General features: G+C 37.7%; 1 protein-coding gene across 2 annotated transcripts; it reads right to left on the bottom strand.

Annotated features, from left to right (window-relative positions):
- Positions 1-588: 588 nt before the first annotated feature.
- Positions 589-16568, bottom strand: klhl17 (kelch-like family member 17). 2 transcript variants are annotated; one of them, XM_026241815.1, is made up of 12 exons: positions 16366-16568; positions 12747-13008; positions 11496-11617; positions 9529-9750; positions 6419-6535; positions 6023-6236; positions 5791-5935; positions 5057-5224; positions 4781-4869; positions 4571-4644; positions 4285-4466; positions 589-2964 (listed from the first exon to the last, which is right to left on the bottom strand). In XM_026241815.1, exons 2-12 carry the CDS (start codon positions 12958-12960, stop codon positions 2736-2738), a joined length of 1776 nt encoding a protein of 591 aa, XP_026097600.1. In that variant the 5' UTR covers positions 12961-13008; positions 16366-16568; the 3' UTR covers positions 589-2735. The 2 variants fall into 2 exon arrangements, with proteins under 2 accessions (XP_026097600.1, XP_026097601.1); XM_026241816.1 differs by lacking the exon at positions 16366-16568 and adding an exon at positions 15157-15335.
- Between the last annotated feature and the right edge of the window lie 144 nt (positions 16569-16712).

Raw genomic sequence — 16712 nt, 5'->3', positions numbered from 1 at the left:
ATTAATCTTCTCCATACAACATACAATGCATTCCTGAAACCTTTTGAGAACAATCTTGCTTGACAACTTTGGTTGCCCTTCACTTTCTTTGAAAGCAGCTTGAATATTTTGGTATGAATTCCTTTACTTTCTACTGAAGTAAGTCATTCAGGTTTTATAACACGTGAGGTGAGTAAACAATGACAGAATTGTATTATTTTAACTCTTTGTGCCATTTTAAACTTGCACATGCACAAATGCTAATACATAAACCGAGTAGCTAACACCTTCTTCTGATATTAGTTTGTTCAAAAATAATGAAAATTATCATAATTTACTCACTGTTGTTTCAAAACTTTTTTTTTCTCTCCTGTGGAACATGAAATGATATTTTGAGAAATTTCTCAGTGTTTTTGGTTTGTCTTTTGTCACTGGGCACAAAAACTGTTTTGTTAACAGCATTCTTTAAAATATCCATTTTTTATTTTTGCCAAGGAAAAGTCAGTCACACAGATCTGGAATGACATCTGGGCAAAAGAATCTTTATTTTTGGGTGAACGGTTTCTTTATTAACGTGTCAAAATAATAGTTCAAATGAGATTCAACTCACATTCCACCTGAAAACAGCTTTATTTCATTTACAGTAGTGTTTTGATCTTGTATACAGCAGTATATTGCTCCATTTGACATTAGTGCAAAATTCATGTTTGTTCTTAAATATAGCAAAACATAATAACTGGCACAATATAAATAACACATTCAATAACATTACAATCCAAAAAGAAAGCCACAGTTACACTGACATTGCACAAAGTTTCAGGATATTTGGTTATATACATGTACTTTAATTCCTTTCTGTGGGGTTGTGGTCCTGTGGTGCACATATATATACTGTATGTATGGTCAAAGTGCAGGATGCTTCACTTCTACAGAATCACACATACACAGCACTCTTGATTCCCTAGACACAAACCTTTACTGTCCTTAAACAAGTCTCTCTGAATTAACAAAGTCCTTTAAAAAAAGGAAACAAAATCCTAACTTCTTAGAAGTTTTGAAATCATATAATACTACGCTACATTTTAAAACCTACATAAAATGGCAGAGAGCAGGACTGACTTGAAAGTATAGTTCCCCAAAAATGAAAATCATTGACTCACCCTTATGTCATTTCATAACTTATTTTATAAAAAGAAGATATTTAGCAGAATGTCCAAGCTGCTCTTTTCTCATACAACTGTCTTTATTCCTATTAAATTCAAATTGTACAGACAATTCTTCTAAATATATTCCTTTGTGTTCTACCTAATAAAGAACGTCATGCATGTTTGTAACAACCATATTTTGGGGAAACTATCCGTTGTTTTGGGGTGATCTGTGCTCTCTTCAGATAAACTAATTACTCACTAAACTCACCGTTCACTCATCTACCCATCTGAGGTAAGATGCATTGGTAGTGGCTGTTACCAAAGACATCACAACACAACACACACGATCTATAGCCATCAAAGCTGTCAAATCTCACAACCCTGGCAAATAAACAGGTTCGAAAATGCAATACACAATGACGTGGTTAACGAACTTAAGACCTGCGACAAAATACAAAAAAATGTGACATACAACATAAAGGAGCTTATAATAGCCGAGTTACTCACATTGAAGGGCTTGATATTGAAGTGTCATTGTTACTGATTCCCTGTCGAATCAGAATTAGTTCTGAGCACCTTTCACCCTTTCGAAAAACGCGAGAAATGAGAAAGTGCGGCTTTAACGTCACAGCTAGTTTTAGGTATGGCTATTGTCTTTATTTAAAAAGACATTTCTCCTGGTTAGTGATATAGACGTGTCATATTAGTAAAGTTTGTACTCATGTAGAGTGTGAGCTCTCAAAGGCTTGTAATACATGACTGTAGAAAACAAACCGAACATGTCTGTTAGATTAAACACTTAATAGCTGTTCTTCTTAAATCTCAACATTTCATATCAAACACCAGTGCTTCTATGATATGTAGAATGTCCATTAGTACGTTAAAACTATATTTCCCCTCTTAAGTCAGAGGTTCTCCTTGAAACATCTCTGAAATAGTGTTATATGTTTTTATATTACATTTGATAAATAAATAGGAAAATAAGTGAAACATATATTATGTGGTCAACACGATCTGACACACTCATGTGTATGTAGTGTAGAATCCAGCCACCGTTTTGTTTGAATATTCTGCTTCTAAATGTCCATGCGCATCTGTGGTGAGACAGGGCAGCATTGCACATTACTGCCACCTAGTGTGAAACAGCAGCACTACAATATTATTTTCTGCCAGGACGAAATTTCTGTAAACATGCGTGGCAGAACCTGTCAAGAGCTACATTCCTAAAGTTTTTCATTCTTTTTTTTTCTTTTGTTTAATATATTATTTCTTCATATTTCAAAAAAGAATCATAAACATAAATATACATTTAGATATACATCATACACAAAGTGACCGCAAAATGGCAGAGCAACATTATTTTGCACTTTCAAGCACTGGGGTTTATAGGGGGAGAGCTGTGGAGGCCTAGAGTGTGTGAGAGGGTGCGTTTTTTCTTTTCATCCTTATTTTACCCTCATAATCTGCAGAATGCTGCAGTGTTCCTCCAGGCAGAAGGAGGGCACTGTGGCCCATGAAACACTCCTCGTCTGATGCTCAAACTGAGCAGTTGCGCCTCTTGGCCACACAGGGCAGGCCGCTGGAGCTAAGCCGGGTCTTTACCCTTTGTCAAAGACTGGTGGAGGAAACGGAAAGAGTGGGAGAGGACGGAGGAGGAAAGTTGAGGAGCTCCAGAACAGCAACTCCCACACTGCTCCTGCGTGTGAACATACACGACGCCGCCACCCATTTGTTGCTACGAGGGTTGTACTTTTCTATGGAGTTGAGACTAGAGCTGCCATCATTGCCTCCAACCGCATATAGCCAGCCATCCATGGCAACCAGGTCATGGGTGCTCCTGAAGATCAAGAGAAGAGATGGTCCATTAGGAACCAAATACATTTTTTTTTTGCGCTTAAAAAAGGGTAGTTTCTTTCTTTAAAGGGATAGTTCACCCAAAAATGAAAATTCTGTCATTAGTTACTCACCCTCATGTCGTTGCAAACCTTTTAAGACCTTTGTTGATCTTCGGAACACAAATTATGGTATTTTTTATTAAATTCAAGAGCTTTCTGACCCTGCACGGGTCTTTTTGCAAATTCAACAATTTCTTCTCTTTAGTGTCAGACTTCGAAGCTTGTTTTCGACTGTACAATTTTAAGAAAGTCCTTAGTAGGGGTTGCACAGAATAATCGACTAGTCGACTGCAATGCACTTGTCCTATAGAGGAAGCAACAGGATAATAAATCTTTGAAGGACTTCCACATTTACGCTCCATTTCCAAACAGTTAAAATGACAAATAAATGTATAAATCGAAAGCTCCACAAGACGTGTGATTATATTACTGGATGCTCGAAATTGAACAGGAGAATATATGTTCTAAACAGCTTTTTGTACAGGTAAATTAATCACCATTCTATTCTAATGCGCTGCTGCACTGTAACGCACACACATAGACTACAGACAGTAGCTCGTACGTCATGAACAGATTGCTCACGCACAGAATCATTCAGCACGGAAATGTACTGTCAACACTGTTCTGTGATTATTTTTCAATAAAATAGCTTAGAAACTGAAAAGTTCAAGGACATATTTCTTAATAACTAAATCCCACAGCGTTGCTACAACTAGAGAGATGCTGCCATGTAGAAATGATTTACACACACAATCGCTCTCACTAATTCATTAATATAAATGCAGTCTTTACTGTGCTACTTTATCTACATCTGATTTATAAAGAGCAAATATCTTTGAGAAATAAAACGACCCAAAGGCAAAAGAACTGATAAAAATGAGCTGTTATAGGAGAAATAGCCATGTACGCAGCGCTGTGTCATATGCCGTAGATGTGCACAAGGGGTTCGTCACAGCTCCAGACTTATTTGTTCATTAATGATGTCATCAGCGACTAGTCAACTTCAACTCGACTTTCATCACATAAAAGTTGACTTTAAGTCGTTCAACCCCTAGTACTTAGTACCTTTCTGGGCCTTGAACGTGGTAGTTGTGTTGCTGTCTATGCATCCTCTTGGATTTCATCAAAAATATCTAGTGTTCCGAAGATGAATGGTCTTACGAGTTTGGAATGACATGAGGGAGAATAATTAAGGAGTTATTAAGTTTTCGTTTTTGGGTGAAGAATCCCTTTAAACAAACACTTAAAGGTCACTGTCAAACCTGCGGATGTTCATGGGGGCCACTCCTTCCCAGGTGTTGGTTTTCGGATTATATCGCTCCACTGAATTTAGGCAGCTGGTACCATCATTGCCTCCTGCAACGTAAAGCATGCCCTCCAACACAGCAACTCCTGCGCTGCTCCTCCTGCTCAGCATGTTGGCAATGGCAGTCCAGGCATTACTCTAATAACAAAACAACATCCTTCTGCATTCATTTAACCATGGACAAAAAACATAAAACACCCCAGAGATGTTTTCAACATGTCAGAGAGACATGCGTCACCTACCTGAGGGTCGTACTTTTCTACAGTCGCTAAGTGTGACGAGCTGTCATACCCACCGACAGCGTACAAACTGCCATCTAATAGAAGAAATAGGCGAAATGGTTTCATGTTTGTGGTTCAGTTTCAACTGCTTAAGATATAGAGGAAGTGCTTGCAGCTGAACCGATGACAATCCTTTACATTTTTTAGTACATTAGCATTACATATTTCTACCTAATGTGGCCACTCTGACGTATCTCCTCCTGGTGCTCATGGCAGCGATGGAAGTCCATGTACTGGTCAGAGGGTCATACCTCTCCGCACTGCAGACAAAATCAAAGAGAGAGAGACTTATCAAAGAGATTTATTTTTATTGTACGAAACATTTTATTTTTTATATTATACACAAGTATATTGTAGATACCTTTTATTATTATATTTACTTTCAAAGTCATTTTAGATAACTTTCTCTACTATTATTTTTCACATTTGTTTGTCTAGATAGTATACCTGTTGAGACAAGAAGCCCCATCATATCCTCCTGCTGCATACAGCAGCCCATGCAGGACCGCCACACCTAAACAGCTCCTCCTCGTTCCCATAGACACCTCAGGTTGCCACGCATTAGTTACAGGGTCATACGACTCCACAGTAGCCAAATCAGAAGTGCCATCATACCTGGTTTGGGAAAAGCAAAGAAGAGACAAAAATTAACAATAGATCTTTCCCATGTTTTTGTATATATTGCATCTTTATTATGCAAGTAAAGACAAGACCCGTCATCTTTCTCCGAAATTCATTAGTCAACAGCTGACACATTTCCTAACTTATCTTAGGTAACTCTTTGATTGCTTCAGCAAGGTAATCTTAAGAAAATATTGGGGCTTTCTGAACATTCTGTTCCTTTTGTAATGCAACAAATCATTTCTGGATGTGTGGCCTTGGCTGCGGTGTTGCATCTTGGTGTTTTTTCAGCATTGCGCATTGTGGGTGCTGCATTTTAAAGATGCTGTATCAAGTTAAAGACTGTTCAGCTTCTATGGAAGCACATTTCTGCCACGTAAGAAAAAAAAAACCAGGTAAATACCAAGTTTGACCATTTTTATGCTAAAGAAGCACACATTGATGCCTCAAAAACTTAAAAGGTCTGCAATACAAGGGTCTCTCTACCAATTTAGTTTAATGTTATGAAAGTAAAAAACAGTTGATTCTCTGACAAAGATGACGCTTTTGGGTCTGCGTACCCTCCCACAGCATAGAGCTTGTTTCCAATAGCAGCCACTCCAACTCGTGCCCGCCGCGTCGACATGGATGCAACCATGTGCCAGCGGTCCGTCCTAGTGTCATAGGCCTCACAGTCTCCATGAATGGCAAAAAGACTGCCCCCACCTGAAAGACATTTAGCATTTAAATCAACCAACCAACCCACTGACATATCTGCATGTGTTTTATGTGCTCATTTCCTTATTTACAGACCTACAGCAAAGAGCACCGGACTGGCCCCCTCGCAGCGGCGCGGTCGGGTGCGGCTGTTACTGAGGACACCCCTCTGCTCGGGCATCAAGTGATACTTCAGTGCCTCGATCAGCAGGTCTTTGCACTCGGAGTGGTGACGCACCAGCAGCTCCGTATCCACATTACTCATCAGGAAGTCTCGTGTCAGCAGGGGCAGACGCACACACTTCATCAGCTGAAAACATGGATGGAAAGAATGAGAGGTAAGATGTGTGTGTAAAAAGGATTAAAGAAAGCAAAGGGAGGGGATAGAGAACATGTATCGATTTGCAGAGGCATAATCCTATATAAGCATTAATCCTGTGATTTACTGGGATGTTGCTAAAAGCGCAATTTGACAGCAGGAATCATACCCACCCGGGGCACATGCTGTCTCCGCCCATCAATGTCATGCTTGACCCAGCTCAGCACAGCCCTGTACACCTCCTCCTCTGATGGGACATTCAGGTTATCACTAGAAATCAGATCCAGCACCTGCACAAATCATAACCGATCTTAAAACTAAAGGAGTGGTATGGTGTCAGTTGGACTTAAGTGTTTGCATAGCTAAAAGACAAATTGCTGTTTTAATCTGATCTTAATCTTATGCAATATATTGTACAGGACAGATGTGCACAGTTTGAGTTCGAGCACATCGTGTTCTGCACAGAAGGTCGAAAAACAGATCTCTGTTTGAAAAAGAGCTTGTTTAAAGTCAGTATTACATTGATCAACACTGAATACAGATATATTCTTCAGTGTCACATGATCCTTAAAAAAAAATGCTGATTGGTGCTCAAAATGTAACATTTCTTCTTTTTATTAATGTTAAAAACAGTTGAGCTGCTTTATATTTTTGTGGAAAACATGGCCATTCTTTCAGTATTTGTTAAGCTCCAAATAACAGTTTTTATCAATTAGACTATTTGAAAAATACATTTTTGCAACATAATATATTTATATTAGTGCGGTCAAATGATTAATCCAAAATAAAAGTTTTTGTTTACATAATATATGTGTGTGTACTGTGTATATTTATTATTTATATATGAATGCACACACGTTTGTATATTTATACATGGAAATATTTTCTAAATATATACTGTATATGTGTGTATTTATATATACTCATAATAAATATACACAGTATACACACATATATAAATAAACATTTATTTTGGATGCTATAAAATATTTTATATTATATATAAAATGCAAAATAACAACTTGTTGTGTTTACTTTATGCTAACATGTCAACTTCTGGGTTAACCAATAGTGCTGAGTGAATGTTTAGATTAAGCAATGGCAGACGGGGAGGTGGGGGAGGAAAGGCTGACAAACTGTTTGGGAAACAGTTAGCACTCTTTTTCAATTTCAATTGCTGCTGTTATTGATGCAAAAATTGCACGCATTAGCTTTGTTTTCTTTGTGTTGACATAAGATTAGATTAGATTAGATTCAACTTTATTGTCATTATGCAGAGTAAAAGTACAGAGCTAATGAAATGCAGTTAGCATCTAACCAGAAGTGCAAGAATATAGTGTTTCATATACATAAAAGTGCAGAGTAAGTGAAACCATGATACACCGAATGTACAGTGGAGTTGCTATATACAGTATTGAGCAGAGTATATACAGAATATAAATGAGAATGCAGACTTTGGCATACTATAACAATATCATCTAATCTACACTTGCAATAGCACTACAGTCACAGACTGCTTGTTTATTTGGGGCAGGGGCCACAGTTAACATGGCTACAAGCATTTCCCACGTCTTCTGGTTTAAATACGGGGCCAATGGAAGCCTCCAGCCTGCAACAGCTGTTAAGAGTGAGAGACCCAGAGAGGGACAGAGAGAAAGAGAGAGAGAGAGAGCGGAGAACTGTGTAATCAGCAACTTCTTCCTAACGGTTCACTCCAATCAGTATCTAACCAGCAGGGGGATTTCAAAGAATCACGCAACCTTTCAAAGCACAGAGATACTAATACCAGCACTCCATTAATTCAAAAGATGCTTTTCTGCGAAGAGAGCAGTTTAGGGCTGATGAAATTAGTGTTGTATGAGAGAAGGAGCTGCTTTCTGCTGATTAGCTGTCTCAGCTTCTCACGACGTGCTGTTTTCACCGTGTATTTGAGCAGATGATTGACACTGTATTGAAGGTGCTGAGGCAGAGAGCACTTATATCAGTGTCACCATGGGCCAATGCGTTCTGACATTTTAGCTTTTGCAAGTCGAAGAAGAGGTCAAGGTTTGGCTGATTAGCATGGTCCAGTTAGCTCCTGCTGATAGATGCTATAACTATATTATCTTAGGGCCCAAAAAAATCTCTCTTGTTTTCACAGCCGTGTTCCTGTATGAAAACCATGTTTTTTTGTTTTTTTTTTACTATTACTCCAGTCGCCAGTGTCACATGATCCTTCACATGATCCTCGCTCAAGAAACATGGTTCTGATGGTTAATGTTGAAAACTATTTTTTTCAGGATTCCTAGATGAATAAAAAAAAATCTAAAGAAAAAGAAATTCATGTTGTTAATATCCCTAAATAATATACTACAATTAAAATGTTTGGGGTTTGTTTTTATAATGTTACAAAATATTTCGATTTCAAATAGAAACAAACCAATCCGAATTGTGTAGTATGTATTGTAATATGTTGTTTAGGGATATTAATGAATTTCCTTTTCCGCTGCCTTTCACATCACACTTTCTGGTCACATGGTTTTTACAGCTCGGATGATTATAAACATCTGTTCCCAGAGCACATGTGAGAAAAGATGGCAGAATTTGAACAACGTAATTCCGAGAGACACTGCACCAGCTGAGCAACTGACATTGAAATGAACAGAAATTCTATCTGACAGCTTTCTCCAGAAGAGAAGGGAGACTCTTTCTTTCTTTTTAAGAGGGTGAGGGGCATATTAAAAGCCAGGATGTAACCAGCCTTCCTGCGCTGAAGGTCAAAATGGTACGGATCTTTTTTTTCTCAGACCGAGTCAAAAGAATCAAGACTTCCCAGGCGACAGGGAGGAGGAGAGAGGATCAAGAGATTCTGTTTTTAAAAAGCTCAAGGCCAATGTGACAGGAAGTGGTGTCAGTGACATGTATATATAATTAGACATCCGTAGCCAAAACCATTTTTCCTCCAAGGATTGTTATGGCTCAGCTCCCCATGCATCCTTTAATGGATACGCTTTACACCCCTCTTTTTACATCCTGAATAAATCTATTCTTGAATACCCTCTAGGATCATACTTATATTATAAATATTACATATAAAATGTAAAACAAACAACTTTAAAATTATACCTAAATAAATAATTTTAAGCACATAAGAACTGAAATACTAAAACTGAGCAAAGTAAAAATATTTGTAAAAATATCTAATAAAGATATAATAACACTGAAAATGATGGCATTGTTTATTTTTTATTTTTGTGTGAACTATGCATTTAACTACATTACTGTCCTAAAGCAGATGGCTCACCTGTTTGAGAGGTAGCAGCATAAACTCTTCAGTCTTGGATACCTCTACAAAGTGCTGCAGGACATACTTGTGGGCCGACTTGAGAAGGTCGCTGCAGGAGTGAGTGTCTGCAAAGCCACGGATGCCCAGGCAGTTTGAGGGGTCCAGCTGGCTGAGAAGGAATTTGCAGCAGGCATCTCTCACTCCGTTGAGCTGCAGGAGACTAGCTGCAGGCAACAGGGTCTGCTCGAGGTTCAGACAAGATGAAGTGGATGAAATGAAGGTAAACTAGAATAAAGTAAGTTAATCTTTAACATCATTAAGCATTTAGCCATTAAGGTGTGGTCACATTAACCGAGTTTGCTTACAGAATTACAATAATATCCCACACAATCGGGAGGTTCAAATGAGTGCAAAAATGTCCCTCATGCAGATTTCACAGATGCATTAACCAAGAGAAAGCTGCTTGATTCAAAAGTGACTTCTGAGTGAGTTTTTACATTGCTACACTACTGACAACAGACTTTCACAAAATTTTATTGAACATTTTGCTTATGTGACCACTCCATAAGGTAAGTTTCCTGTAAAATAACTGGCACACACACTATCAGTCAAAAGTTTTTAAAAAAGTACGATTTTTTTATGTTTTTTAAAGGGGTCATAAGGTTCTTTTTTAAAGATCATTATTTGGTGTAACAGAATATGTTGACGTGCTTTAATTTTCAAAAAACACATTCTTTTTCAAATACTGAACATTATTGTAGGTCTTCTATGCCCCGCGTCTCTCAAATGCGTAGTTTTCTATAAAGTCCCTCCTTCTGACAAGCACAGTCTGCTCTGATTGGCCAACTGACCCAGTGCATTGTGATTGGCCGAACACAACGGAAAGGTAAAGCCCCTTTCCATAAGCGTGAGCTTCATCTTTCAAAATAAAGATTGGGCGGCATTACGCAAATATAAGTATTTACACAATGTGATGTAGACATGTGGGGGCGTGTTTGAATGAGCCGTTTTAGGGGGACGAGTCTTTACTTTGATAAAGAATATCTCTTTAGATTTGAGACTTTATTCTTTGCCAATTTACAGATCTTCTTTATGTACCAAGAACTTGTAACACTCAAAAAGAAAGTAAACATTTTAAATCGCATCATATGACCCCTTTAAAGTATTCTCTTCTGCTCACCAAGCCTGCATTTTTTTTGATCCAAAATACAGCAAAAATACAACATTTTAACCTTATAAAATAATTTCTTTCTGTTTGAATACATTTTAAAAAAATGTAATTTATTCTCAATGTTAGCTCAATTTTCTGTATCATTACTCTCCAGTGTTACATAATCCTTCAGAAATTATTCTAATATGCTTATTTGAGATTCAAGAAAAGTTTATTATTATCATCATCATCATCAGTTTTAAAACAGTTGAGTAAATCTTTTTCAAGATTCTTTGATTCTATAAATAAAGAAATATATATAAATATATATATGTATATATGTATATATGTATGTATGTATATGATGATCGCCTAAAGGCGGATTCGAACCCAGGTCGATAGCGTCAAAATTAAAATGTCACACTATCTGTACCACTGGACCTGAAGATTATCAGAAGTCTTTTGCAGTGTTGACTAGCCAGGTCACACCTTCGTGGGATATCTGCACTATTTTAATACTAAAATAGTAAAATTATTTCAAAATGTGACCATTTATGCTGTACTTTGGACCAAATAAATGCAGGCTTGGTGAGCAGAAGAAACTTTAAAAAACATTAAAAATCATACTGTTTAAAAACTTTTGGCTTGTAGTGTATGCACATGCTCTTTTGAAAAAGCATATGTATCAGAGGACCATCGACCTTACGATTTGCACAAACCGTCTGAACTTCCCATCTTGGTAGTACACACAAAGCAAACAGGATAACCCCACACAGGGTAATTATGAATGTGATATATACATAATGCACTTCAAAAGACACTAAAGGTGACATACCTGCACATTCCCCTCTCCTACTACAATTTCGGCAGTGTAGGCATACTGCACCAGCTGCTCCAGAGCCTGAGGGTCAATGTCATGCAGGGTCACATGGGTCTGACGGCTCTCCGACATCTCATCTGCACAGTCACAACACACAGCAGTTTATCTCAGACAGAGGCTTTTGCAGAACACTAGTAGATTTAGGCAGTTTCCAGGGGTTTGACTACACCGTTACGGTCCGTTCACACATACAGTGGCCTCTGTGTGAACTGTCCATCAAAGCAGGTGCCCTAAAGTTATCGTTTGCATGAACATTTGCTTGATTTTGATATGTTGCCAATGGTCAATGATGTTCAAGACACCAGAAATCACAGTATGAACGAATTAACCTTGAGACAATGTTGTTTTTGTTAACTAACCTTTTTTCTTTTTTTTTTAAATGGGTCTTGTTAATTGAAAGAAAGCTGAAACAAAATAAATTTATATTAAATGTAAATATACCTACGGTAAATTAATATCAGAAATGTCGCCATGGCTACTTTTTGAAATAAAATAAGTTGAAGTACTAAAGTACAAAGTACTATTTGCACAAACAACTTTTTCATATTTCCCTTTGACTAACAAAGCGTATGTAATGTCATTTTATAAAATGAAAGAGATCTACTTTTGTGTTTTAAATACACAATATTAACCACTTATTTTTCATCATTCTGTTGGCACACAAACAGTATACCCTAGAAGAAAAATGTGCAAACTCAGTGGGAGAACAAATTAGTCCAAAGGTTGTGTTGTTAAGTTTTGTTATGGTGTATAAATCAATGCATTGTTATTAGGTCTAGTGCATGGTAAGTTCAGAATAGTTCATGGCTCTGAAGAGCCCACACTGTCCCGAATCATACCATCACACTCTAGTCGGAGGTTCGGTGGGACACACGAGCAATAGGAAAAACCAGGCACCTGCTGATCTGAGACCAGGACAGGGAAGAGAATAAAGCATGGAAAAACATTAGGTGATGACAAACGGCTGGAAGGAAGGAAAGGCTTGAAAAGGAAGCCGAGGTTATGTACACATCAGAAATAAACAGTACACAATACACAATACACCTTAAAGACCATGTGCAGTCAAGATTTATTTTTATGTGACTTTTAGATCATCTGTGTTAGCTTTTTCTAAATGGTAACATGCTCCAAAAAATTCACAGCCATTATCTTTAATAAATGAAATGCTTTAAAAAAAGACTTATAGTAACAGAGAATGAGACATACTTGTAAACATGGCATGGAAGTACGGACTGCAGGAGGCCAGCACCACCTTGTGTGCCTTGATCTCCTTGTTGGCCACATGGAGCACAATGTCGCAGAGCAGGCCACGCTGCCGCATACGGTTCATGGACACAAAGGAGTCATGGTAGTGGCGCTTGGAGTTGTGCGAGATGCTGTGGCCATCCCGGTTCAGCAGCTGCATCCCCCCCTCCATCATGCCGGTGCTCACCGAGGCCAGCTGGAGCCTAGGCCTCACTCGAAGACACTAAAGGAAGACAGAAACACACCTTATAAAACCAAACATAGAGTTTTGTGGCTTTTAGTGTACTCTGTTCATATGCTAATGCACTAGAACTTGAAACTATTTTTTTTTTTTTACAGATATACAAATTTGAAATTGACACTCTACAAAGAAAAACAAAAAGTATTAATGATCCTCTCATCTTGCACTATTCAGATTTTTGTCCAATCAAATGCTCTCTAAAACTGACAATACCCCGCCCCCAATCGAATGTAACCCTACTACTTTTTTCAGAGGGCTTGTTTCTTTAAGTATTTTACCTATAGGGATTATAATTGTCTATAAGCAATGAACCAAAAAAATTATATTACAAAGTTTGATTTGCAGCAAAAGGATATTTAAAAATCTAAAAGACAGTCTACTTCCCTACACAGCTATAGTCCCATGAAGCATTGTGAATGGCATCAACAAAAGCATGTCATCATACAGTATACCATTTATGAACAACCTCACTGAGTGTAAATTTCTCTATGGAGAAAATAAATAAGAAATTTACCAGGCTGTTTTTCAATAGGAAATAAGCCAAGACTAAGTCAAGGAAATAAAAAGTGATTTCACAAGGGTTTTTAAGAACTCTAATTCAAACTAAAGCTAATTATTAATTAGCTGTTAGACGTGTTTACCGTCTGTGCATTACCTCTAACAATCTTTGAGTTATTTGCCCAGGCTGTAAATCCATCTTAATTTGTGCGTTCTTGTTTCACATTTCCTTTCCATACAGCATAATGGTTGCTTCGAGGCATTTTGAACAACGTGTACAGAATCATAATGGGAGAAGCGATCCAGGCCGACGCGCTCAAGCATTAAATATCATGAAAATGATCACTTCACAAATTCCCACTCATTTTATAGCTTATAGCTACATATGGTTTGCTCTTGAATAGTCAGTGGCCTTTTCTCACTGGCCCGAGGCCTTGAAAGCTTTTTATATTTGGTCTCCTGTGCACAAAGACTCCTGCACACTCACTGAATAAATAAACCGGCTGGTTGATTATAAAAATGAAAGCGTGTTCCAGCTGAAAGGACCAGTGGGATGGAAAGGTTGGACCAGGACACGTCGTGATGAGTTGGCCAGCCAGCTGCACACATTCAACTCTCCATCAAAAGCATCACTATAGAAACCAAGGTGCCCACGGTAGCATGTGCTGGTATCTGTCATACACTTCACTTTGAGTGGGATGGAGCTGCGTGAGACATTTTAAAGGAGGGTGATTAATAGCATTCCAGTTGACAAAGATGGGATTGCAAGATGCCACATCTTCTATATCAGTGTTGAGGTGGATTTTGTATTAAAGAAAATCAAATACAGCACCCAGCAATGGGATGCTTTGGTGAATAGAAAGATTAAAAGCTACGGTTTTCCTTACAATACCACTTCAGCTCCAAAGCATTACTCATGTTACTCCAAATAACAGCCGACAGGTGAAAGAGCATGAAAAGTGCATGGATTCATAGGCTCAGTATTACAGCCAGCAGTCGTGCGGCTGCCCACAAGATGGCTGTGGGGTTTCAGATGTAGAAATCCTTTAGTTATACAAAGCAAACACTGCGGTCTGAAACCTGAGGTCACTAATAAACTGTTTAAACATGCAGATGAGATAAAACGGTTGCTTTTGGTAGGCATTCAGTCTCTTTGTGGCGCTTAAAAACAGTAACAAATTGAGAAAACTTGTATTATGATGGTTCATTTCAGGCAATGATGCACTTATCAAAAGATTTACTAAAAATGACAATTGTAACCATTGTAAGACCATTGTTACTAGAATAAAACTGTACCGAGTTAAAAAACAAAAAACAAATGAATAATAAAATAAATGACTATAATAATATGAGAACGTTTTTGAAAGCTTTGTACACTGTTAGAAAAAAATAAAGTATTCTCATATTTTAAGATTTTACCGTAACTTAACAGTAATGTAAGAATCAGACTGCACAGTTCATATAGAAATTGCACTTTTCTTCCTATATTCTAGACAAGCTGTGCCAACAAACATCCCATGTATCATTAAATCTGACTCAGCACACAGTGTGCCATCCAGACAGCATCTCCCCTCCTCCTCTGTTCTATACAAGTCATGCAGCACAATAACACTGAGTATAACCAGCACTACCTGATCTGATGGACGCCCTTTCCTTTAGTTTCGTTTCTCTGCTTTATGAAGAATATCTCGGATTGAATCCTAGAGTGCAGCAGATGAGTATCAAGAGCACAAATAAAAAAAAAATGCATAAAGCCTCAGTTTGGGAGCTTGTGTGCTGTTGACGTAAATGAAAGCCGCATGAGTGCTGGAGGCTGACGTCACTTTTTAAGGTCGTGCCGGATGTTAGTTTTTTTATTTTATTTTATCTGAATCGTAAAATTGGTTTCTAATAAAACTGCTCACATACAAACAGAACTGAACAAGAGATTGTCGAGCAATTTGATAACGCCCCCTCTATAATCTTTCAAAGCTACAACACAATTATTAAATCACAACTCCTTAACAACAGTGATGGAAAGTCCGATTCATTTTAGCGAATCGGTTCCTTCTAACGGTTCGTTTCAAAGAACCGGTTCTAAAATAATTCAGCAATTATTTTACGTCGTGAACTCAGCAGGTTTACATAAGATCCCTGATACTCCAGCGTTTATTACTTTTTTCTTTTTAGATTTTTCTCTAATTTAAAAATAATTTTTGAAAGCTTAATACAATTTGTCTTACCGACTCGTCCTAAAAAAGGGGATTCGAGTTTCTGACGCGATTAGAATTGTTCAGAGTGGGTTTGTCAATACGGTTGAAATGATTCATTGAAAAGATTCAAAACAATGATTCGTCCACGACTGGGAAATTGCTAAAACTCATTGTGCAGGAAATAAATGTTTTGCTGTCCAAGTATATACAATAACTACACTTAAAATCATACAATGAGGAATATGTTGCCTTATATTAGCAGTATAATAAGAATCACTTAGCTGATCTCATATTTTCTTTGTTCAAAGGGGATACAGTGCAGACATGTACGTTAGAGATCAGTTGCAATGAAAGCTGACAAATGAAAAGCATCGTTCAGCCCTTATAACATTTCAAACGCTTTATTAAACTACAGCTCCAAACATGGAGAAGTCAATGTTCAATGCATGAGCTTTAAACATGATCAAGTGACAAACTGATGTCTGTAAAAAAAAAAAAAAGAGCACAATACCAAAGTGCAATTTCATAAGACTGCAGCTTTGACACGATGAGCATGTGTTTGCATGACGTATATTTTTAAAACTATTAAATGATAATTAAATAAATGTTGCTTAATTGTCAGCTGTCTGGATGAGATCAGTAAACTCACCTGGCGTCGTCTTTGTCTGATTGACAAGACTCGTTTCTTTCTGTGTAGCACTCTCTCCAGTTTCGTCTGTGTGTGTAATGATTAATTTTGATGCATGTAGTGATTTATTTAGCCGTGTGTGGTAATTGACATGCTACATCACATGTCGCGTCAAAGCAGACGTCTGTCTCAGCACTGATCGGCATTACTAAAAAAAAAATAATGTTCTGTTGAATATGTCACGCCCACCACAATTTTGTCTCGGCTTTGTTGTTACAATGGTGCTAGGATGTGTTATTGTCTACCAACCTTTGTGGTGGGAGACCTGTATCGGTGGATTTTAGATGTTTTAGATATGAGGTATTTTA

This window comes from Carassius auratus, unplaced genomic scaffold, assembly GCF_003368295.1.
Source record: "Carassius auratus strain Wakin unplaced genomic scaffold, ASM336829v1 scaf_tig00000254, whole genome shotgun sequence".
NCBI classification, from domain to species: Eukaryota; Metazoa; Chordata; class Actinopteri; order Cypriniformes; family Cyprinidae; genus Carassius; species Carassius auratus.
Note: the sequence above shows the minus strand (reverse complement) of the source record. Positions and strands in the feature narration are given on the sequence as shown.